Source organism: Panthera leo, chromosome C2 (genome assembly GCF_018350215.1).
Source record: "Panthera leo isolate Ple1 chromosome C2, P.leo_Ple1_pat1.1, whole genome shotgun sequence".
In the NCBI taxonomy this organism is placed as follows: Eukaryota; Metazoa; Chordata; class Mammalia; order Carnivora; family Felidae; genus Panthera; species Panthera leo.
In genome coordinates this window covers 69542882-69568664 of record NC_056687.1, presented here as the reverse complement: position 1 = coordinate 69568664, position 25783 = coordinate 69542882, and the positions used below count along the sequence as shown (strand labels likewise).

Genomic DNA, 25783 nt, shown 5'->3' with positions numbered 1-25783 from the left:
TATGTCCAAACAAGGAATGTCTAATGAACATTCCTAATCAGATGCTCCTTAAAGTGGAGACTATCTGTACAAATACTCAGTCTAATAATTGGGACTAATACCAGAATAACTACTATAGATGCCAATATCTCCCAACACAATAGTTTGGGTGTTGAGATTATCTCTGACTGTATCACACTTACGTACACAGTCACCACCATGTCCCATTCTCATGTGCATCACTACTTGCTAGAGAACATGTTCCTCTCTATATCTGGAACGCTTTAGCACCTTTTCCTATTAACAATAAATGGTATATTTTCAGAACTCCATATTTTTTAAGTAAATTTTTTAAGTAAAGTGTTATTTTTCTAGAGTCTAATTTTTATGTGTTTAAGAATGTACCTAGGTCTAGGAATTCTGAGAAAAGAATATCAGCTATTTTTCACTAGGGTGTTTGTTCTCTCTTACTGATTCCTTCTCTATCCTTCTATTCTGCACCAGCTGTATTCATTTACATGTTATACTTTAAAGAAACTTTGATGTATTTCCTCTCAGCTGTAGGTTGGAAGCTGAATATCTAGTTACTTGCAGGCAAGAGAGCAAAAGAAGCAATGAAAATTAACTGTTAGCAAATTATCTATTTAATAGAATAACAACAACAACAACACAAAACAACTTGTTTCTGGACCAAAAGGCAGGGCAATACTAGAGGCTGCCAATACAGGTTGGACAGAAAACATCAGGTCCAGCTTGTAAGAAAGGACTGGTCAAGATTCCAGAAAATGTGGCCACACCTACTAGGCTGAGACAGAAAGCAAGAAAGGACTTTGTCTCTGCCCCTCCCCACCTATGCCTCCAACACAGGGAGAATAGTTGAAGGTAGAGACAGGACTGTAGGCAGGCCTGGGAGAGCCAAGACTGGTACTTAGCCTGAACACAAAGAAGAGCAAATATGAAGGGGACTCGAGGCCAGAAATTGTCCCAGAACTCCAGCCTGGGGCAAAGTAGAGGGTCCCAGGGAACTTAGCAATCAGAAGATCAAAACCAGGAGAATGCCCTAAAGACACAAAGCTCTGAAGACAGAGAAGGGAAGCATTTAATCCTCTTCCTGCTAACAGGCCCCAGATGCAGTTAGCTGGCATCCACATTGCTGCTGGTAAGCAACCCACCACTCCCAGAATTTGATAACACTGTCTCCACCCTGGCCACACTTCCCCCACCCCCTTTCCCTTCACTCTACTCAAACTGGCAAAATAATGAAGGGGAGCGTGTAAGCACAACAGAAGAATGTGGACAAAAATATTTGAAAAGTGAACAAGGTAGACCTAAGTGTTCAGAAGTGGATACATGGATTGCCCAGCCACCCTAGCCCCGTAAAAGTTCATTCTCATGCGGACATCTTACAGCCAAGGAAACAAGCAGTTGGTGAGATAGCATCCCCACAGAACGAAGATGAATAGGGCCACCTGCTGCAGGGTTTGGCAGCTAAAGACATCTTGGGGGGGGGGGGTGTACCCAAAGTAATGTTCTCTCTCAGAAAATATAACTTTGCAGTGTTGCTGTTTTTCCTGTTTTTCATGTTCTATGTTTGGCTGCCAGTGGGAGGCAGTGGGTGTGAGAGGGAGAAGGCAGGGCTCTGAGAAGACAAGACAGTTGGCTTGAAAATACTGCTGAAAACCTGTGGGCTTGGGGATTTACTTTTTTCTTCTGTCCCCATCCTGAAGGGGATAGACAGGGAAAGGCTGGGCCTGACCCAGGGAAATGGGGGTCAGATAATGGGTTAACAAAGCAGAGGCTCTGACCCACCTACATTTCTGCTTCAGCCCAGTTAGTATAGTGCCCCTTCATGTCCTTCCTTCCTCTTGGTCACATACAACCCCGTGGATGGCAGCTGCCCATGTCTGTACAGATCTACAAGAGGCCCACAGCCTCTGATGCAAGAGCAGAGGTCACTGACCCTCTTGACTGATGGTGTTCCTGTTCACTTTCCATCTTTGTAGATCCTGGACCGCTCCTACCTGCCCTATTCTTACCTTGACCTACCTCCTTGGGTTTGATCTACAGATTATATGGAAAGTGTTTCTCAACAGTAGCACTATTAACATTTTGGGCCAGATAATTCTTTGTTTGGGAGGCTGTCACAGGTTGAATTCTGTTCCTCCAAAAAGATTATGTCGAAGCCTTAATCTCTAGTACCTGAGAATGTGACCATCTTTTGGAAATAGTGTCATTGCAGATGTAATTTGTTAAGATGAGGTCATATTGAAACTGGGTGGGCTTTAATCCAATATGACTGGTAGCCTTATAAAAAATGGTCTGTGGCCTTGGAAACCGTTTTTATTAAGATGGTCCAAAAGTGAAGGAAGAGGCCCCTGCCCCCAAGCCAAAGCCAAAGCAAAGGCTTTGAAACCTAAGAAAGCAGTGCTGAAAGGTATCCATTGTCACACAAAAAAAGATCTGCATGTCACCTACCTTCTGAAGACCAAGACACTGTCTCCAAAAGCAGCCCATATAACCTTGAAAGAAGGCCCTCAGGAGAAACAAGCTTGACCACTATGCCATCAAGTTCCCTCTAACTACCCACTCAGCCATGAAGAAAACAGAAAACAACACCACACTTGTGTTCACCTGGATGTCAAGGTCAACAAGCACCACATCAAACAGGCTATGAGAAAGTTCTATGACACTGAGGTGACCAAGGTCAACACCCTGATCAGGTCTGATGGAAAGAAGAAGGCATATGTTTGGCTCCTGACTATGATGTTTGGATGTTGCCAACAAAATTGGGATCATCTAAGTTGAGTCCAGCTGGCTAATTCTAAATATAAATTTTTTCACCATAGGAAAAAAAAAAAAAAAAGATGGCCATGTGAAGATACAGACACAGAGAGAACACCATGTGACATGAAGGCCAAGACTGGAGTGATACAGCTACAAGCCAAGGAACACCAAAGATAGCCAGTAAAGCATCAAACTCTAGGAGGGAGGCCTGGAACAGATTCTCCCTCCCAGCCCTCAGAAGGAACCAGCCCTGCTGATACCTTGATCTCAGACTTCTAGCTTCCAGAACTATGAGACCATTCATTTCTATTATTTGTAGCCACCCAGCTTGTGGTACTTTATTACAGTAGCCCTAGGAAACTAATACAGGGGCTATTCTTTGTACTATAGAACATTTGGCAGCATCCTTGGCCTGTACCCAGATGTAACAGCAATCCCTTCCCTAGATGTAATAAACAAAAAATGTCCCAGACATCGCATATGTCCCCTGGGGGGCAAAATTGCCTTCTAGTTGAGAACCACTGTTTTAGGTCATAAGACCACAGAGGAAGCCCTAGTGAGGAAGACCATACAATGTCCTCAGCTTACAGTGCTTTCCTGATAATCTGGAGATGGCAGAAGGTTTAAGAAATCATCTAGTACTGTGGTTCTTATAGGACAGGGTGAGGAGGTAGATAAAGGAGATTGCAGGAGAAAAGCAAGACATAGGCCCTACCTCATGTTACTCAAATTAGAATGGGGTTGGGGGGGGTGGCATCTGGCAGCATATTTTTTAAAAGCTATAATGGCAGCCACAATCTAAAGTTAAAACCACTCATCTAAGGGCAGGGTTCAAAGCTTGGGCTGAAATTTCGAGCTGAAATAAATCTTGTCTTTTGACGATGTGTAGACATAACCAAAATGTTCAATAATAGGAGATTGGTTCATCACATTATGGTACAGCCACATGATGCAGTCATTACAATTATGTCTTGAAGACTATTCGGTGATCTGAGCAAGTGTTCCTAATGTAAGATTAAATGAAGAAGGAAGGTAAACCAACATATGGTCTGTCTGTCTGTCTATCTATCTATCAATCAAAAAAACTACCACTGATCATGATGGCTGCTAGTTTTGGATCCACTTACAAACATTATTACATGTGGTAGATTACATCATTATCTTAAATTACAGATAAGAAAAGTGAGCTTTGGAAAGAAAAAAAAAAAAAAAACTTGAGCAAGCTCCCACAGCTGGTGAATGGCAGACACTGGTCTGGAATTTGCATTCGTTTCACCCCAAGCAAAATGCTCTTTGCACTCTGCTGTGCTAAATAGAAATTTGCCAATAAACATTAATAGTTTATATATAATTATCTCTATGATATTAGGAATGATTTTTCTTTTCCACTATTTTCTTGTTTTCCACATCCTATGATGAACATGTGTTAATTTCATAAACAAAAAAAGTGGAAAAGCCAAAGTATAAAAATAATATATGCATTCTTTAGAAATTACAACAAAAAATAAACAAATTTTTATATCTATATACATTTGCTCATTTTTGTATGTGTAAGAAGAAAGATGTGCAAGATAACTGTGATTACCTTGGAAGGGAGGGATTGGGAAGTAGGAGTAAAGAGATAATTAGCATTTCTATTTATATATATGTTTGCAATATTTCACTTGTTATTACAACAAACAGGAATCTCTTTCAAAATATGAAAAATACCAAATGAAAGAAATTTTAAGGGAAAAGATAAGGATCTAATATATTTTTGTGAACCAACTATATTTAGAAATATAAATAGATTCAATTACAATATATTTGTAATTTAAAGTGTATTTATTTATTTTGAGAGAGACAGAGAGAGTAAGCACAGAGAAGGGGCAGAGAGACAGGGAGAATCTCAGGCAGGCTCCACGCCTGATGCGGGGCTCAAACCAATGAAACTGTGAGATCACGACCTGAGCTAAAATCAAGAGTCAGAGGCTGACTCTGAGCCACCCAGGCACCCCTCATTACCCATGTATTTAGCTTAGAGATGGGTGCATTTCCTAGCTCTGGATCCTGAAGACACTAATGTTAGACCAACCACAGTGAAATATATAATTACAAAAAATGTAAAATCTCTCTGCAACCCTAGTCAGAGATGTCATCTTTCTCAGTTTGGTCTTTATGACATTGCTTATCATAGCTTAGAAGTAACATGATTTTGGCATGGCATATATATGCAAAAAAGATCCAGTTAAAAATAATCACCTATGAAGTCCTAGAAATTATTCTCCCTGGGCACAATGCCAGCATCAACTACCCATGACCCTGAGTTGTTTTCCTCAGCAGTCAGAAGTAAGAGACATGTCAAATTTGAAAATACTTAAAAGTGAAACAGGCTTTTGGACAATACCCCCAAGAGCCTCTGTCTGGAATAGGGCCGTATGGTTTGGTTGAAAGACTTCCCCATCACCGTCATATAAATATCAAAGCCATTTAATGCCCGTGGCATGAGCTGACAGCTGCACACTGACAGGCAGGAGTCAGTCTTTGGATGCTGCTGTCTATGAAACTGACAAGCTGGTGTGGATTGAAATGCTTGGAGCCCTTTAAATAAAAATCATCAAAATAAAGATAGTATGACGCATAAGTGAAAGCAGTAACAGGAGAGATCCAGTTCTAGAATCATCTTCCCTCCTCCAGTCTCACTAGTCCATTCTAGGACTGGGATTTCGGTGACTTTAGAAAGCCTAAGTTGCTTGCATCTCACCTTCTGCAGGTGTACCATTAAAATCATCATCATCATCATCAGGGCACCTGGGTGGCTTAGTCGGTTGAGTGTCTGACCATGGCTCAGGTCATGATCTCACAGCTTGTTGGGCTCTATGCTGACAGCTCTGGAGCCTGATTCAGATTCTGTGTCTCCCTCTCCCTCTGCCCTTCCCCCACTCACACACACACACACACACACACACACACACACACACACACACACACAATCTCTCTCTCTCAATAAACATAATAATAAAAAATTTTTAAAAACATCATCATCATCATTCAGGATAAATATGACTGTTAGCCACAGGACTGCCCCAGGGCCCACAGGGAGTGACACATACTGCTTGAGGGGCCGAATTCCCTGATCATGCCCCCCGCCCCCGGAAGGCTACTGCAGTGTTGGGAAAAACCCTCAGTGAGGAGGGAAAGGAAAACCTTAGCCTCTGCATGGCCCTGGGGGTGTCTCTACTCATGACTGGAATTAGTGAACATTGCCATGTCCCTAAAGCATCCAAAAAAAAAAAAAAGTGAATTATATTCAGAATGCTTTATATACAAGGAAGGGAGAGTTTATACTATATTTCAGAAAGTTTACCATCAATAAATGTGAAATGTAAAGTTGCAGCACAAAGCACTTAGGGTTAAGCCTTGGTTCTCTATGAAATTAAATTATGTAGAAGAGTTCATTGTCCAAGGACACAAAAGAAATGAGGTGTGACAGAGGTACAAAGTAGTGATATAATGCTGAGGGCACACTAGTAACAGCATGATTGGGTAAGATGGATAAGCCTGGAGAAGTTTTCAGAAGGAGGTCAATTTTGGAGCCAGTTTTAAAGTCTAAAGTGTGAAGGCAAAGGGGAAGAATCTACCAGGCACGGGAATGGCTTGAGCAAAAGTCCAGATTAGGAGGTCAGGATGACATGAGGGGCTTTGGCAGGGAGCTAAGAGAGGTACAGTCCTGAGGGTTTCTCCTTCGAGTCACGGTTGGATATTGAAAGCTCACTGGGGGTACATAGCAGGAGTGGCTAAGGGCTCTCCAGGAGGAAAAGTCATCTGTCTCTGGAGAAGCACAGTTCAGGAGTCAGAGAACTCAGTTCCCTGGTCTCTGTGGGACAAGCCGCAGACCGTTACCTTGTGGTGTGGGAGAGGTGTGAAGGTGGCAGGAGGGACAAAGGAAGGAGACCTACACTAGGATTGGGGCTACCTGCATCCCCTTCTGAAACAGGGCCGTATTCGGAGACTTATTTGAGGTCAGAAGAGACACCATCTATCCACCAAGGACTGTCCACCGCAGACTGTGGGCCAAGACCCGGGCCTACTTTCAAAGAGAAAACACATGTCCTTCCCATTTCCTGGCCTGAGGAATTTACGTGAAGAGGCTCACCCACTGGAGCATTTCCTCAGTTGGTTGAGAGGGGCTGTGGGAGATCAACGTTTCCCCGCACAGGACGGTCAAAGGAAAGCGCAGAATCCAAGTAGCTGCAGACGGGACTGTGAGACAGGGATCATGAGGTTCAGGTTCACCTCCCATCATTCACTGCATCATCTGGAGCCCTTGAATGGTCCCAACTTTCACAGGCCAAGAGCTATCTTCTATGACCCTAGCCTGTGCCCATAATCCTCAGAGTTATGAAAGCCTCAGCAAGAAATTCCATGCAAACTCACCCTCAGTGCTACAAGGGGCAAGTTAAGCAATGGGGTTATGTGGATAGTGACACAATGAAGAGCAGCAAGCCAGCTAGGAGACGGGGTCTAGCAGATCACAAATAATCTCACCGAGTCCCAAAAAGGTGGGTGCTAGAGCCACAGTAGACCTACAGGGCTCTCTGGGAGGGGCGGGGATGCATTGGGGCAGTACTGCTTGCTGCTGAGCAGGTCACTGGGAGCAGGGCTTCTCTGTTCTCTCTGGTTAGAAGGGCAGGTAAGATAAGTGGCCAGAGTACACTATATACAAAGCATCATGCTGTTTCCATTTTCACTTCCAAAATCCACTTTTGACCCCAAAATCTCACAGATCTACACTTATATAAACATCAGAACAAAGCTCATTAAATCAACAGCTTTAGCTTTAGGATGTGGAAAGTCTCCCCTGCTAACCCTGCCCTGCATGGGATCCTGGCCCTTAAACAGTGTAAGAAGCCTGGGGCATGAAGAGTTCAGTTAAACTCCGAGACTAGTCAGCACATTCTCTCTCTTGGGAGACACCCAGTATGGGGCAATATCATCAATCTTTTCTGTATCTTTAGTTCCTCTTTTCTAAGTGTGTTCCAGACATGATCTCATCTACTGTCACTATATCCCCCAAATAATAATGATGATAATTTACATCTGCTCTCTGCTCTAGACTTAACGTGCTTTTAAGTACATTATTTCATTTAATGCCTACTTTGACTATGATGGAATAAATATTGTTCCCATTTTATGGATGTAGATATGAGGTTTGGCAAGGTTAAGTGACCTACATGTGCAGCTGGAGTAGGCCTAGGCCTTCTAACCCAGGCGTTCCAATCCCTGAACCCTTCTCACTGGATCTTTTGCCTCCCATAAGGAAGAAGGGAGGAAGAATCTGTAACTCCTATTTAACTGATGGGGAGATAATGGTACTAATTATTAACTGGCCTTCATGTAAGGCATTGACTAAGGAAAGAGAATCTAGGAAATTAACCTGTGTCAGCGTCATGCAGCCAAATCATCTGGCCACCTGAAGCCATGATGGAATGTAATTTCTTGGAAAAAGAACCTCAAACCCTTCTAACTTCATAAACTTGTAAAACTTTTATCGGAGTGACAACTATGGTGGGTGGGTCAGACCCAAGATTTGCATCTAAATAACACTCTCTTCTGTAGCTGTATTTTAACAAGCAAATCAGACTGACCTTGTGAATTCCCAAGAAACTAAAGAGTCCATAATTTTAGGCAGAGTCCAAGCCTCATAAAGAAGAAAACTGAAACATGTCTATCACATGGAATTGGAATTCTCTTTTTAGCCTCACTGCCCCCTTCCCTCGATGTTATTTTCAAATTCTAAGCATATGACGGACTAACGTCCACTAGAGTTATTTCGAGCCATACTTGGCATTGTTGAAACTCAGATATATTGTACAAAATAGCCCACAGTGTGAAACACCATGGAGATATGTAATTAAAGCTGAGGTTGCCAGTGTTTAGGGCTGTCAGCATCTAGAATGTAGTGGGACAGCTGCACTAGTCTCTGAAACCCAAAGGGCATGCCCTGGGCTGACTGGGCATTTGCCTGTGTATCCCAAGACAAACAAAGCCGATCCCAATGAGGCTTGTATGTCCCCTGATACTATAGGATACCACAAGAGTTCAGCTCCCTCTGTCCCAAACCTGCCTTTCTTTCCAGGTGGAATAACTCAGATGTAATGCTTTGTTCCTGTTAGAACTTGGCAGTGGACTTTTCTCCTTTTAAAAATGTATTCCAAATAAAATTAGTTCATGAAAATGCCTCCAGTTGCTCACTGGCAGAGGGGAAAAAAAAAAAAAAAGATTTATCTGCTTGGTGGGCTATTCTTGTTGGTGATATGTGTTTTATTTTTTGGTTTGTGTAACATACAGCCTGAAGCCCCTCAGAGGCTCTTAGGTACTGGTTCCTGGTACTTGTTACCTGCCCCAGCTGCCCCATCTACCAGCAAGTTTTCAGAAGCCCTTACCCTTCAGCCCAGACGCTTCTGATTTGCTCCAACACCCCAAATGCCACAGCAAAGGAGTGTTTACCTCATGGAGCTCTCAGGGGTCCTGGAAAACACTGCCTACCTGAAAGTACTCTTGGACCAGAGCTCTTGGACCAGAGCTACGCGCTATATCCTGGACCCTGACTAGAATCCCTATTTCAGGAAAGTGTGTCCCAGGAGAAGATGGGACAGACATGAAGGGGAAACAAAGAGGAGGAGGGAGGAGCGAAGGAGAAGGAAAGAGGAGGGGGAAAGACGCTACAAAGGCTACTGTTTTGAAGTGCCCCCCCACGCCTCCACACCCCACACCATAGTCACCACCCTCTACCACAGCCAGGTTTTAAGGACTCAGAAAGTCCTCAAGGGGGGCACCTGGGTGGTTCAGTCGGTTGAGCGTCTGACTTTAGCTCAGGTCATGATCTCCTGGTTCGTGAGGTCAAGCCCCACTTTGGGCTCTGAGCTGTCAGCTCAGAGCCTGGAGCCTGCTCCAGATTCTATGTCTCCCTCTCTCTCTGTGCCTCCCCTGCTTGCACTCTGTCTGTCTGTCTGTCTCTCTCTCTCCCTCTCTCAAAAATAAACATTTAAAAAAAAGAAAAAAGAAAAAAGAAAGTCCTCAAGGCATTGTAATGTATAGGCATCTACTGTGGGGAACAGGAAAGGCTTGGAGGGCATTCATAAATTGCCATTTTCTGAAGGTTTTTCTTGGGAGAAGATTCTGAATCCTTGGCTTAAACCCAGCCCTCCCTTTTCAGTGCTTATTTTGCTTCTCTTTACATATGTATATGTGTACCTGGTTTAAATAGTCTATAATTATAAATTATTTGAATCTGGGGAAGAGTAAGAAGTCTTAATATTAGAGACTTCACCAGAAAAAAAAAATAACATTGTAGACTACCATGGTAATCTGCAATACCATAGCGATAGCTAGCATTGATCAACATACCCATATACTCTATATACAGAAAAATATCTGGAAGAATAAACACCAATGTATTAGCACCTGTTAGACAACTGAGTGGGTAGACTATTTTTGTTCCTACTTGTTTGTCTGCTTTTCTATATTAAATATGTGTGATTTTGTAATTAAAAATAAAGAATATAGGGGCGCCTGGGTGGCTCAGTCAGTTGAGTGTCCGACTTTGGCTCAGGTCATGATCTCGGGGTTCGTGAGTTCGAGCCCTGCCTTGGGCTCTGTGCTGACAGCTCAGAGCCTGGAGTCTGCTTCAGATTCTGTGTCTCCCTCGCTCTCTGCCCCTCCCCCACTCACACTCTGTCTCCTTCAAAAATAAACATTAAAAATTAAAAAAAAAAAATAAAGAATATAAATAAATTCCCAAAAGGATCATTAAATCAGCTCAGTTTTTCCCATACTCCAATGGGGTATAAGTGTGGGCTTTGGGGTGAGCCTGCCTGGGTTCAAATCTTGCCTCCTGCACTTGAATGGTCTTCTTTGGGCCTGATTCTTCATCGGGAAAATGAGGATGAATTAACATCTACTCTGTAGAGTGATTTCAAAGATTAAATGAAATATTCCTTGTAAAGTCATGTGTTACATAAATGGCATTTATTATTATTACTCATTCTTTGATGCTTGCAGATACGTTTCAAAATATTTTTATCCCCTGTATGCAAATCCATCAGCACTCCCTCTAACTTTCAGCCCAGCCAGAGCTGGCTTCTAGGGCGGCAAGCACGCTTCTGAGGCCCACTCTGCTCAGGGTGTTACAGAAATGGAAAGAAGAGGGAAGAGAAAGGAAATCAATTTGGTTTCTCTTCACCTGGGCAGGTTGACCTGTGCTGAAATTAATTATTGGAAGACATGATAATAAATGGTTTGCTTTCAGAATCAATACTGGGCAGACAGAAGAGCTTTCCTCTGGAACAGCCTTCCCTGTTTCCTTTCGAAACCATGTCAGTTCTTTCTGAGAGACAGTAACTTTATTCTTCTCTTCTTTATTCTTCTCTCTGTGTTGTTCTTACTGTGCATGGTAAATATGTTGTCACATTGTGAAACTCTAGTGGTTACAGTCTTGGTACCCTTGTAAGGAGGGCACTGAGTCGGAGAATTCATTAGAGTAGAGAGTGTTCTCACTTGGTGCTCAGTCTTTCTTTTCCTCCTTCTCCCTTTTCTGGGGCCCCATGGCAAGCTCAGCTCCAGCCCAGTTACAGAAATAAAATGGAATCATACATCTCACCAAAAGACCTACAAATCAGGTCCTCTTGGCAACCATCTAGCCCTGCCCTGGTGCCCCGTTTTGATAACTAGACTTTGTCCTGTCCCTAGGAGTCAGCCCTTCCTTACTGGTGTCCCAGTAACCTTGCCTCCAACTTGCAGCCTAGTGGCTAGAGCCTTGCAAACTGTCCATTCTCCTCTTTGGATCTCTGAACACATTCGCTCCTGGATGCCCAGTGCTGGGTACCCAGTATCTATCAACCACAGGCAGAATGCACGTTTATGCCATTTGCTACCTTGGTTCTGACTGGTCATATTAGATGGCCATTTCTTCCATAATGTTTATTAACCTGAGGGTCAGACTTCTCAGTACCCATAGCTGATCTGTCCCCTTGCATCTGGCCACTTCAAAGGATAGACCTACACTTTCCAACATAGTTAAGCAGACCCCACCAAGCTGAGTCTTGACAGATGACAGCAGGGTACTTGATAACCTAGGGAAGGGAATGAGGCTTAGATGTATCCTATCACCCACACTACCATGGCGACCACTGCTGCCACAAAGGCCACTATTCATCAAGCACCTCCTATGAACCAAATTCTCTATTACACACTTGCCATAGGTCCTTTCTTTTTTTTTTTTTTTTAATCTATTCACTTATTTTGAGAGGGGTGGGGAGGGGCAGAGAGAGGGAGAGACAGAATCCCAAGCAGGCTCCATGCTGTCAGGACAGAGCATGATGAGGGGCTCAAACCTACAAACAGTGAGATCACGGCTTGAGCCGAGATCAAGAGGTGGATGCTTAACTGACTGAGCCACCCAGGTGCCCTCCATATGTTATTTCTAACTGTCATATCACTCTTCAGGGTAGGTGTCACTATCTCCATTTTAGAGAAGGTTACTGAGGCTCAGAAAAATTAAGTGACTGGTGCAAAGCCAATAAAAGGAAAGAACAGATTGATTCCAAATGCTATGCTTCTCTTCACTATACCATACATCCCAATAGATAGGAAATCACAGCTGAGAGGGAACTCTCAAATGGGCTTGGGTAGCTATCAAGGGGAGTTGATTTGGGAAACTAAAACGTTTAGTTAGTGATAGCCTGACCTGAGCAAAAGGTGAAAGGAAAGAGACAGAAGTGTAGTCCACCAGTCTGTGCTAGAAAATGGAAATGAAGGGGTGCCTGGGTAGCTCAGTCAGTTAAGCATCTGACTTTGGCTCAGGTCATGATCTCATAGTTTGCGAGTTCGCGTCCCACATCGGGTGAACTTGTGCCCTGATTCAGGTGAACATGAGCTCCACTTCAGGTGAATATATAAAGGGAAAAAACAGTCTTTTCAACAACTGGTGCTGGGAAAACTGGACAGCTACATGCAAAAGAATGACACTGGGCCACTTCCTTATACCACATATAAAAATAAATTCGAAATGGATTATAGGTGAGAACTGAAACCCTAAAACTCTTAGAAGAAATCATAGGCAGTAATTCTTTTGACATTGGCTATAGAAACATTTTTCTAAACATGTTTCCTCAAGTAAGGGAAACAAAAGCAAAATTCAACTACTGATACCACACCAAATTAAAAAATTTGCACAGTGAAGGAAAACGTCAACAAAACAAACAAGCAACCTACTGAATGAGAGAGGATATTTGCAAATTATATATCTAATGAGGAATTAATATGCAAAATATATAAAAAGTTATACAACTCAACACCCCCCCAAAAAAAAACCCCAAATAATCCAGTTAAAAAATGAGCAGAGGACCTGAATAGATATTTTTCCAAAGAAAACATACAAATGGCCAACAGATACATGAAAAGATGCTCAACATCACTAATCATCAGGGAAATACAAATTGAAACCACAAGGACCACAAAAACCACTTTATACCTGTCAGAATGGCTAAAATAAAAAACATAAGAAACAAGAAGTGTTGGCGAGGATGTGGAAAAAAAAGAACTCTCATGCACTGTTGGTGGGAATGCAGACTGGTGTATCCACTATGAAAAATAGTGTGGAGGATCCTCAAAAAATCAAAAGTAGAATTACCACATGATCCAGTAATTCCGCTACTGGGTATTTATCCAAATAAAATAGAAACCCTAATTCAAAAAGATATACGCACCCTATATTTATTGCAGCATTATCTACACTAGCCAAGATATGGAAGTAACCCAAACCCATATTATTATATGGAATATTAATATATATTAAAATATATTTTAAAGACTCTTAATGGAATTTTAATATATAATATTAATATATATAATGGAATATTACTTGGCCCTAAAAAAGAATGAAATCTTGCCATTTACAACAACATAGATGAACCTAGAAGGTATAATGCTAAATGAGAGAAGTCAGTCTGGAACAAATACCATATGATTCTACTCATATGTGGAATTTAAGAATCAAAATAAATGAAAAAAAGTAAAAAAAAAAAGAGACAAACAAAAAAATGGACTCTTAAATACAGAGACTAAACTGATGGTTGCTGGAAGGGAGGTGGGTGGGGAGATGGGTGGAATAGATAAAGGAGACTAATAGAAACTTATATTTATGAACACTGAAAAATGTACAGAATTGCTGAATTATTACATTGTACACCTAAAACTAAAATAAGACTGTATGTGAATTATACTTGAATAAAAAATATTGAAAAAGAAAGAAATACCTAACTCACTGAAGTTATGAGGATTATAAGAAAAAATAATTAGAACAATGTCCAGCACACAGAGAGGACTCAGTAAGTGTTATGCTACTGTCAGGACTGTTGTTGGTATTAGGGTCTCTTCAACAGAAAGCAGCAAAAAATGTCTATCAATGAACACGATACACTGAATGAAAATAAGTATGACTAGATGACTTGTTTTGGACTTAAAATTAATATACTGAACACAAAATCAGTAGTCAGTATACTTCTTTTGTCTAATTTACTTTTTGTTGCCTTTAAAATCCTTCTGAAAAAGGCCAATATCATTCATCTCTCAAAAAGGAGAATTTTTGCAAGAGGAAAAGAACTTCACTACATATAAACTAGCAGAGGAAGAGGGTTAAAGGTATGGTGTGATGGTAGCTATCCCAGCTGGAAAAATCATGGAAACTTAGTGGGGCTGGGGAAATACACATAGTAAGGATTACCACATCCTCTTGTCAAGATTGGTTCATATGAAATAATTTTTTAGTTTTTTTTTTCAATTAAAAAAAACACATTAGAGTCTTAAAAACTCACTCAAAATTTGACTCAAAAAATGCTACTTCCCAAGTGTCAGATCCTGGGCTAGGGCTGTCCAGGTTGATCCTAGCTCGGAACAGTCTCAGTAATTCTAACAGGGTGGCTCTCAGGCCCCAGGCTATATGGGTCTTGGGTTTATCTTCTTATGAATGTTCATCTAATCCACTTCTCTTCCATTTGTCATTCTTATAATTGGAAGGGATCTCAGGGATATCCTGACTTGATATCCACCCTACAAAGTAATCCTCTCCGTACCATTCATTTACTTTTTCAAGTGCCAATTGCATGTTAAGCCCACTGTGATGGGCACTGAGATAAAAAGACTAATGAGACAAAATTCCTTTTCTAAGGAAGGTCACAGTCCAGCTGAGGAATGAGGCTGGCATAAAATTAATTATGACACTGTGTGATAACTACCATGACAGGGTGTGACCAGAATAAGTGGATCCTAGCAAAGGGGCATTCAACACAAACAATGGAGGCCACCTCTTCCTAGAAGAGATGATACTTGAGATGAGTGTTTAAAGATGAATAGAAGTTTATCAGGGGACGTCCAACTTAAATAAATGGGAGTGATGAAAGGGCAAATAGCACTGAAACTTGGGAGCATGGCATATTCAGGTTCATAACAGGACAGCAGAAGTATAGGGTGGGGTAGAGGGAGCCCATGAAGGGTAAAAGATAAAGCCAGAGAGGCAGTAGCCAGATCATAAAAGGTTTATGATACTGATAGTTTGAACTTTATCCTAACGGGAAGCCATCTATGAGTTCCGTAACTGATGGAGTAGCATGATGAGATGTGCATTTTAGGAAAACCACTCTTGTGGCAGTGAGGGAAAGGATTTAAGGCGACAACGACTGGAGTCAGGGAAAGGAGGATAATGCGATAAACCAAGCAAGAGATAATGAGATTCTGATCTCAGGCAGTGGCAATGGAGATGAAAGGGAAGGGACACATAAAGAGGTAGTGGCATCAGTAGGACCTTGCAACAGACTCATGAGGGTGAGAGCAAAGGAGGAGTCAAGAATGACTCCCAAGTTTTTGGCTTGAGAAACTGAGCAGTTGGTACCCTTTACTGGTATGGGGAACACAGAAGCAAGAGCGTACCTAGAAGGGACAGGAGATGATAAAATAAATTTGGGATACAGTGGGTTTGAGAACCATCTGAGAAATCAAAGTGGAGGTGTCCAGAGAGTCAATGAGTTTATGAATAGGTTGTTCAAGGGTGAGGTCAGAGACAAGACAAGGATTTGGAGCCATCAGACTAGGGGTGACAGCTGAGGCTAGGAAAGAGTATAAAATCATGCATGGAGTGTACAGTGAGAAGAGCCAGTCTGAGGAAATCCTGGGGGAAAGGAAGAAGAGTCTAAGAAGGACCAACTAGAATGACATAAGGAAACCAAGAGAGCATGATGTCATGGAAAAGATGGGAGAAGAGAATTTAAAAAGGAGGAGGTGGTCAACATGGTCAAATGCTTCATGAAGACCAATTAATATTTGAAAAGTGTCCTTTAGATTTAGCAACAAAAAAGGAAGACTTTGGTAAAATTAACCTCAGTTGCCCAGAGGAAACAGAAGTCCAATGGCAGGGGTCAAAGGGCATCTAGGAGGTGAGGAAATAGAGATGGCAAATATAGACTCTTCTCTCAAAGTCTAAGTTTCTTTTTATTCTTTTGTTGTTGTTTTTAAGGTAGGAAGGACTTGAGGATGTTTATATCCTAAGGGAATAAAGGGTCACCTCTCCTGGAAAACCTCCAGTGATATGAAGCACACAGCATCATTCTGATTTTGGACAGCTCATAAAAAAGCAACCATGGGTTAGAAGTTATACCTGAATTAAGCTAAAATTGGCTTCACTATCCCTTCCACCCTTATGTCTTCTAACAGGAAGACTTCAAACCCCCTGCCTTCCATAAAACATTATTTACTCAAGACTGAATATATACAGTTACTTCAACTTCACTATCCTAGCAATCTTCTGACAATCGCAGTATGGTTTTTCAATATCCTTTTGAATATATATTTTCTCAAATTAGGCACAATAATACATATGATTTAAATAACCAGTGGATAGAGAAATCTTTATTTCTCTGGTTTAGAGATTATACAGTTAACCATTGATTAACATGAACTTAAACTGTGTGGGTCCATTTACATGTTTAAATAAATACAGTACAGTACTGCAAACGTATTTTCTTTTCTTTATGGTTTTATTAACATTTTCTTTTCCTCAGCTTACTTTATTGTAAGAGTACAGCATGTAATACACAAAACAGAAAAATATGTATTAATTAACTGTAAAGCTTCTTTTCAACAACAGGCTATTAGCAGTTAAGTTTGGGGGGAGTAAAAAAGTTATGTGCAGATTTTTGACTATGCAGGTGCTGGTGTCTAACCTACTGAATTGTTCAAAAGTCAACTATATTTTAATTTATATCATTACTCAAAAGACATTAATATTTCTCTCTGTTCTAAGAGCAAAGTCTAGACCCTTTCATCTAAAGGTCAAAGTTCTTGAGACTAGATACAACCTACACTCCTTTGAGCTTTTCTACAATGATCCACTCTCTCCCAGGTAGAATCCTCCACTCTCAACAACGTATAGATCTCACAAAATTTATGGGAGATGCCAGGAAATTTGAGGGCTCTCCTCACTACCATAGTTTTCCTTGAACCAGAATTGAAATCATATCAGACCCGCATTTCCATATCCCCCATACGATGGGGCAGACCATGGTCCTTTCTAGCAGCAGTCAGGGATTCCCGCCCACCCCTTCTCATATGTCTACTACTTCTCCATATTGTTTACTACCCTCAGGTTTGTAGATTTCATATAGATGTGATTCTTTCTCATATACCTTCATGAGAATTAGAATGAGTCTTTAAAAAAAAATTCTTCTTCTGTCACCATCTGATTTTGGACAGATCATAAAAAAGCAACCATGAGTTAAAATACCCTAAAGTCTCGGCAATGTTTGATAATTTATATTTTTGTATTAAAATTTAAGTATACTGTTTGTTACATATGACTTTTCTTGATATATGTATATACATTTTGCAGGCAAAATATTTGTATTGTATTTTCCTACTAAGGTGACCTAAGGGCATTTCCTTCACAAGATGCTTCTCTGTCACCTCTGTGGTGCCCCACATATCTGGTTTGGGCTTTACTGGGATAATTTTCTCCTTCCACTGCAAAGTTCACTTAATTCTTTATAGATATATCAACAAAGCTTTCTGCCCAATCTTTCCCAATCTTTATAAGATGCACTCACCTCTTGCCAGAAGTCCATCAACCTGGCTGTGTAGGATATATTCCAGAACACTTTTTAAAATACCATCTACATAGGCAGCCATTTGTTTTTCAATGCCTCCCTTCTTTTCTATAGTCACTTCATTCATGGAACAAAAGATAAAAACACCACCTGCGCTTTTGAGTCTTTCAGTTTGCTACCCAGAACTTCAAGTCATGGGGAATGCAGTCTCACTTTCTTCTGAATGTGCCATTTGTTCCATACAGGAAGCAGCAGAAGTGGGGGACAATTCATGGTCTTGATAAGAGGTTCCTGGCAGGCTCGCTATACTACCTTAGATATTGCCTCCTACCCCCTCTCAATTTCCACATAAAGTGACCTTCAAAAACCAATGGTTGGGAGTTACCCACAATATAACATATCTTTCTTCTTCCTGAGAGCGGTCATAAGAGCCCTCCCATCAGCTCATGCTACTTTTCCCTGGTGCTTCATGGAGGGAATGTCCTGAATATACTCAAGTGGGACAAATGTCATGCAAGACCCAAAGGGGGAGACTGTATTTCATTTGTCTGCTTTTTCACATTCTTCCACTTGCCCACTTCATGACATTAATTTCTCTGCATTTTCTTGGCTTTCTTCCTCACTATTTTTTTATTCTACCAAAGAAACTTTTATCTTATCTAAGAAGCTAGAGTGTGAAAAAGCATCTATTGAAGTTTTGCCACCTTCTCTTCCTGCTTGTATTTGCAGTTGCTATAATTGGTCACCATCTCAGGGATGAAAAGAAAGATGGAACGTACTCCAAAGATCACTACACCATCTCCTAGGCAGGACTATTTACTGGATCACCAAACGAACTAATGGTTTCACTAGAAATGCTTCTTTAAAACCCTAGAAGAATAAAGATTATGCCTCCTCTCAGACTATGGGACTTCTTAGAGAGTTAGAATATGTTTCCTGCCTATTGGGGCACCTGGCTGGCTCAGTTGGTAGAGCATGCGACTCTATAGCTCAGGGTTGTGAATTTGAGCCCCACGATGGGTGTGGAGCCTACTTAAAATTAAAAATTAAAAATAAAGGATATGTTTCCTGCATGTTTTTCTTTGGATCATAAGTCCTTCAAGACAGGAACTATTATATCTCTTTCATTTATCATGGTGACCAACACAGACTTGATTAGGCTTGGGAATTGATAAGTACCACTGACTCTGAGGGCATGGGCTTTCTATCTCTATGAATTGCCTATTCTACTTGCCCTTAGAGCTCCAGTAGGTTAGCTGTTTACTTTGAATATCTTTTATGGGTAAGGTCACTGATAGGGCTATTAAAATGTTTTCTTTCCATTTTTGCCTATTTTGACCCCAAGATTCAGAATGATTTTTTTTTTAATTTTTAAAAATTTTTATTTCATTTTCAAGAGGGAAAGAGACAGAGCATGAGCAGGCGAGGGCAGAGAAAGAGGGAGACACAGAATCTGAAGCAGACTCCAGGCTCTGTGCCACACAGAGCCCAATGCGGGACTTGAACTCATGAGCCATGAGTTCACAACCTGAGCCAAAGTCAGACACTCAACGGACTGAGCCACCCAGGTGCCCCCAGAATGAATTTTTTTAAAGTGTTTTCTCTTCAAATGTGAGAATAAAGCAAGAGTCAGATAAACAACTAACCAGAGATTATTGAATGAAGTACTTAATTGTGCCTATGTTTTTATATTCCTTTAAATCTTTCTTTAAATGGTCTGTTCTTTCAAAAATGTTACACTAATACTATTTAATATGGTTAGCTGCTTAAATGTGATTTGGTGCTTTGAGATTTTTGGATAATATATATTTGAATGTAAATGATTGCTAATTTTTTTACTAAGCTAGCTTACAGAAAGTCTGGCATTTCAGATAATGAGGTCATAAAGCAGACCACTCACAGAGCAGGCACAGCTGCTATCTAAACCACAGGCACTTGAGTACTTTCCTACTGAGTGATAGCAAATATCTCAGGACAAAATAACAGTACCAAACCCCATACAACCTCCTGGAAAGATATGGATACATCTACCCCCTGACAGTTATGCTGTGATTGGCAGAAACTCCATCCTATGCTTATTTATTTTTATTTTTTTTTTCTGTTATTTAATGTTTATTTATTTTTGAGAGAGAAAGAGAGAGACAGAGCATGAGTGGGGAAAGGGCAGAAAGAGACAGCAATACTGAATCTGAAGCAGGCTCCAGGTTCTGAGCTGTCAGCACAGAGCCCAATGTGGGCCACAGACCACAAAATCATGACCTGAGGCAAAGTTGGACTTTTAAATGACTGAGTCACCCAGGTGCCCCTATGCTTGTTTTAGACTTCTGATAATGACTACTGTGCCACAGTAGTTTATTTATTTATATATATAAATATAATAAGTGTCTTTTGAAATCTGATTTACTCTACGGACTGATTTATTCTTCATGTGATGAGTTTATCAGCAACTTGAGTCAAGTACATACCAGGACCAGAGGGTTTCCCGTTAGTGCCCAGGTCTTCTATTTGGGCATGGAAAATCTCAGTATCTTGGACTAGAAAGATCTATAGAGACAGATCCCTGGTACATCCTTGGCCCCAGACTCTCACCACCTGCCTGTCAGGAGCCTCCCCGGCCAGGTAGTCAGGACTGTGGCTCCTTTCCTCATTCAGCTCAGTTTCTATGTAGACTATTCAAAGAGTGCCATCTGCAGGATGAACTGAGGACCATAACTACTTCATTCATTTCCTTCAAATAAAGTTAAAGAATTTGTTTAAAACTCGTTCAAGCTCTAATAAACACAAAATTTAAGTTAAATGCTACTGACAGGTAATAGTTTGCTACATTAATTTTTCAAAGCTATAATTTATATTTATTATTGCCTTAAATGTCTTTACACTATCTACAGAATAGAAACATATTTGTTCCAGGACTTTACACTGCCCTTCGACCTTTCCCTGCGGGTAACCATTTTCTCCACTTGCGTGCTTGCTCTTCACTGTAGAAAGGCAGATTCCCAGGAGCTGTAACAGATGCAACAGCTCTCTTTCTGCTTTGATTCAAGATAATTTTTTAATTAATTCTTTAATTTTTAGAGAATCGGTGCTTGAAATTTTGTTTCAAGTCAGCCTTAGTCAAAGAATCATAAAAATACAAAATTTAAAATAGCACTGGTGAAAAACGACCCCCCCACCCAGCCTCCTACACCACACTATTTGTGATGCCCTTCCTGACTAAATCTCATAATCAGCAATCCAAAAAACAAGCAACAAGAATTTCCATGCTTTGGCTTGATCTCTGACTCAAGAATTGTCCAATTTCTGGTTAAATCCACTCCTCCCCTCCCAATGGCCCTCACTTGATTGAGAATAGAAGCAAGAGAGAGAGAGAGAGAGAGAGAGAGAGAGAGAGAGAGAGAGGGAGGAAGGGAGAGAGAGAGAGAGAGAGAGAGAGAGAGAGAGAGAGAGAGAGAGAGAGAGAGAGAGAACACTCCCTTTCCTGTCTGGATCACCCCCTTTCTCAGCACTTGTGTGTGATGATCATGTTGCACAGAACAAAGCAGGTCTGAGGCTCCTGACAGTCCATCTGCCTTTGCCATGGTCAAGTTGGTTTTCCTATGTGGACTACCAATTCCAGGATACTAGGCAGTTCCACTGCCCACTCCTTTCCTCAGAGTAGGGATGAGAAAACAAAATAGGATTTATTACAAGGCTATGAGATGCATCTCTAGAGACCTATTTACAGAGCAATAAGGCAACCTCATGGCCCCTTGCTTACACGCTTTGTTGTCTACATCTGTCCCCTTTCCAGAGGAAACATTTCTAAAAGCATGAGCCTTTTAGAAGGTATAACTCAGGACACATGAGTTGGTTAGCTGGTTAACCACATTAGTTGGTTAACTGTCTGACTCTTGGTATTGGGTCAGGTCATGATATCATGGTTCATGGGATGGAGCCCATGTGCGGCTCTGCACTGACAGCATGGAACCTGCTTGGGATTCTCTCTATCCTTCTCTCTCTCTGGTTCTTCCTCTCTCTCTCTCTCAAAATAAATAGACCTTTTAAAAAAAGAGATATAACTCTCTCTCCTAAGAAAGACACAGTCTTATCTGAAAACAAGGACAGGGAGAAGTGGATTGGCAGAGCCTAGGAAAAGCTGTAATGTACTACATCAAATGGAATGACCACTGCAGCATCTCCTTCCCACTCCCCCTACTCTTGCTGTTTGTCCTGTACTTTTCATGAGCAAACTGGCACTTGGAAATGATTTTTGCCCTCAGTTCCTATACTTCAATAAGGAAGGACAGCAGTGAGTTAGGGTGAAAACATGACTCTGTAGTCAGACGTTTTAAATGCTAGCAGAGCCACTGACAAGCCAGATGACTTGGGGACACTGAGTTTTCTGAGCTTTAGTGTTGTCTTCTATAAAACAAGGCTAATCCTATGCATCATTCAGGATTGGTGAGAGCTAAAACATATAATGGAAGTGTAAGCTCTCAAAAACGTGTCCATTCTTTCTTTAGTATGAATTTAAGTGAGTACGTCTCTACTAGTAATTGAAAGGCACTGTCCTTGTGAAAGGCTTATTATCAGGTATCAGCGAGAAGCTAGGGGAGCAATTGGTAGAAATGTTAGAGTTTCAGTGGCAGCCAGTTGTAACAATGCACAAAAACAACAGTTCCCTCAAGGGCCTATAACCAAGGCTGGCATTGCCTTTGAGGCTGCAGCAGAAAGAGGGCAAGGGGTGGGGGATGGCTGGACCAGGGCTGTGGGTGGCTCTGGGGATATCCTTTCTAAGTGAGGAAGGGCTGAGCCAAAGGACAGACGAAAGGCAGGAACACCACACAACTATAGGATGGCTCTATTCCAATAGTTTGTCTCAGATACCAACCATACTCCCCACTCAGCATACAGGGAGACCATGTGGCCCTCTCCCATCCTTTGCCCGCTAACAGACAGCAGAGGCACCCAGGATGCCTGGCTACTCAGATGTTTTGGGACTGTGCTACATCCAGAGGAATATTTGGCTTGTGTCTATACTACATTGGCATAATCCAGCCCATTCTGCAGAAGGTCCTTGTATGGATGAAGCTTAGTTTTTTGCTTTTGTAGTGGTGGCAAAATAAATATAACATAAAGTTTTTAAGTTCAGTGGCATTAAATAGATTCACATTGCTGTACAACCACCATCCATCTCCAGAACTCTTTATCTTGTAAAACTGAAACTTGATACTCATTAAATAATAACTCTCCATTCCTCCCTACCCTGCTCTAGCCCTGGCAACCATCATTCTACTTTCTCTGTGAATGTGTCTACTCCAGGTAATTCATATAAGTGGGCTCATACAGTATTGGTCCTTTGTGACTGACTTACTTCACCTAGCATAATGTCTTCAAGAGCCATTCATGTTGTAGCATGTATCAATTTCTTTCCTTTTTAAGGCTGAATAATATTCCATTGTGTATGGACCACATTTTGTTTATCCTTTCATCTGGATACTTGGGTTGCTTCTATCTTTTGGCTATTGTACATGATGCTGCTATGAACACTGGTGTACAAGAATCTTTTCATATCCCTGCTCTTAATTCTTTTGAGTATAAATGTAGAAGTAGGATTAGTGAATCATATGGTGACTTTATGCTTAATTTTTTGAGGAATTGCCATACAGAGACTACACCACTTTACATTCCCACCAACTGTGCACAAAGATGCTATCTGAGGCTTTCTTTATTGGATAGGTCGGCTCTAACCCATCTGTATTTCTGGCTCGAGGTCACTAGTGACTCAGTCTTTCTGGCACCTGCCAGGCCTCTCACTTTCCAGCACATACTTGCCACTTCCCCAGAGATGTGGTGCGCTCCCACCATTTTCCTGTCCTTTAGAAGATTTTTTCAGTTCTTGGCAGGGTCTCAACTTCCCCACCCACAGCTCACATCTGTCTGGGGCTGGTGGCCTCCTTGGGTGAGCGGTAGCACTCTGCACAATGCCCAGTGTGACACCCACACTGAGGACTGTCCGGATGGTGGGATCAGAGCCAGTCCTGGTTAAAGCTGTCATGTGGCAAACCCTAGCTTTGTCATCCTCCCTTCTGCCCCATACGGATTCTCGTCAGATGCCCCTTCCCTGCTTTAGTCCTCAGTCTTAGTTTCCACTGCAACTGATCACACTTGACAATATAAGTGGACAAGGTAGTATTTCATCTTGAAGATGAAGATGTTCAGAATCCATCGGAGATTCCCCAAAAGAGGAATATAAGAGAGTTAGGATAAAATTTGGGGGCTGGAGGCTCAGAACAAAAAACCCTCCTGTATAACTATCATGAACTCAAATGGTCAAGACCTCTCACAGCATCTTTGTGTAATTAGATAAAAATGCCCTTTTGGGATTACATGTGCAACTCAGCTAAAAGACTGAATATTACACCATGTTCTCTGGGCACATTCAGCCTTGTGACTACATGATGTGGTGAACAGGTACCATCTCTTCCTCCAGGTCCTAGAAGACGCACAGCTTTGCAAGCAGAGCTAATGCTGATTTTCAGCTCCCACTTGCCTACAGGGATAACCAGCTCCCACTTGCCAACAGCCCAGTAGTTCTGGGCTGTTGCTGTCTCTAATGTCAGTTCCTTCCACCATTACCACCTTGTGACAAGGCATTTACATATCATGCTGGCAGGAAATTTGCTTTGAAGATCATAAACTAAGGGTCTATTTATCACTCACCTAGTGATCCAAAAACAGACAAGGGTCTCCTTGCATCAGGCAGGAAGGCAGCCCAGAAGCCATTGGGCTATCACCCCGACATGCCCCACCAAATACCAAAGCCATAGCCCTGGTCTCCCTTACCCAGCTCCACACACACACGACCAAACAGCATCTCACCTGAGCCACCTCTTCAAAGTCATCATGCCTCTTCTGCAGGGCCCGGGCTCGATGCAGGGACTTCCCAACCCCGGTGTGTTTGCTGAGAAAGGCCTCACCATGGTTTTCAATCCAATCCAACACCTGGTCAGAGAAGGAAGACAGAAGGAAAAACCTGAGACTACATGTGCTACCACAAGAGTCCTACAGTTCCCATCCCAATCGGAAAGCAGCAGTCCAGCTGGAAATGTTCAATCCACTGTCCATCCAGGGGTTTCATTGCTGTCATTGGCAATGTAACAGTCCCACCCTTCACTAAATTCAACTCATCTTTCGTGTCCAGAATATTCCCTCATTACTCTTTCTGTTTTCCCAGGTTTAATTAGTCCGTTATTTTAAACAAGCTACACAGACTATCGGGCACAGTTTAAACCTCTTACTACCTTTACTCCAACCACATAAATTCAGGGATGCTGGCAGGAAATTAGGCAGCATCAGGTCAGGGCAGTTCCCTGGCCCTCATGGCTTACTCCTCCCCTACTGCACCGTAACAATACTCACAGCAGAGGCAACTAGTCATGGGAACCCTGCCTCCTCGGGCTTCTGGGACTCCCTTTCTAATCTTGAGAGTAAAGTCTGTACTGGTTAGACCCCACCTGGCTGCTCCAGATAGTGATCACTAGGAAAACCATCCTTTCAGGCTTCTTTCCAGCCCTGTCTTCCAACCAGCACTGACCAACTAACAGTTAACAAATAGATAATTTAAGGTCTTTGCATCCTAAGGCCTGTAGTATCTATGATTCTCTGCCAGGAAGCAGTGGAGACCCGGTGTATTTCTAGGCTCAAGATCTAGTGATTTGGCCTCAGGACATTTTCCTTGGTATTGAGAGAAGCTGGAGAAGTAGAGGGACAAGGGAGGGGATGCTGAGAAGGTGAGAAAATATGTTGTCCTGGGGAACACTGGACAGGAGGAGTAGAAACCCTTTAGCAGGAGCCTTGAAATGTACAGGGGGGTGGGGGGGGGGGCAGGGCAGGACCTAAAGCCT

General features: G+C 41.8%; 1 protein-coding gene across 7 annotated transcripts in view; it reads right to left on the bottom strand.

Annotated features, from left to right (window-relative positions):
• The window catches only part of KALRN (kalirin RhoGEF kinase), a 598446-nt gene that overhangs the window by 330270 nt on the left and 242393 nt on the right, over positions 1-25783 (bottom strand). For all 7 annotated transcript variants that reach the window (XM_042954425.1, XM_042954412.1, XM_042954414.1 and 4 more), the window contains one exon: positions 24759-24881. In XM_042954425.1, the coding sequence (XP_042810359.1) occupies positions 24759-24881 (123 nt within the window). The remainder of the gene's footprint in view (positions 1-24758; positions 24882-25783) is intronic.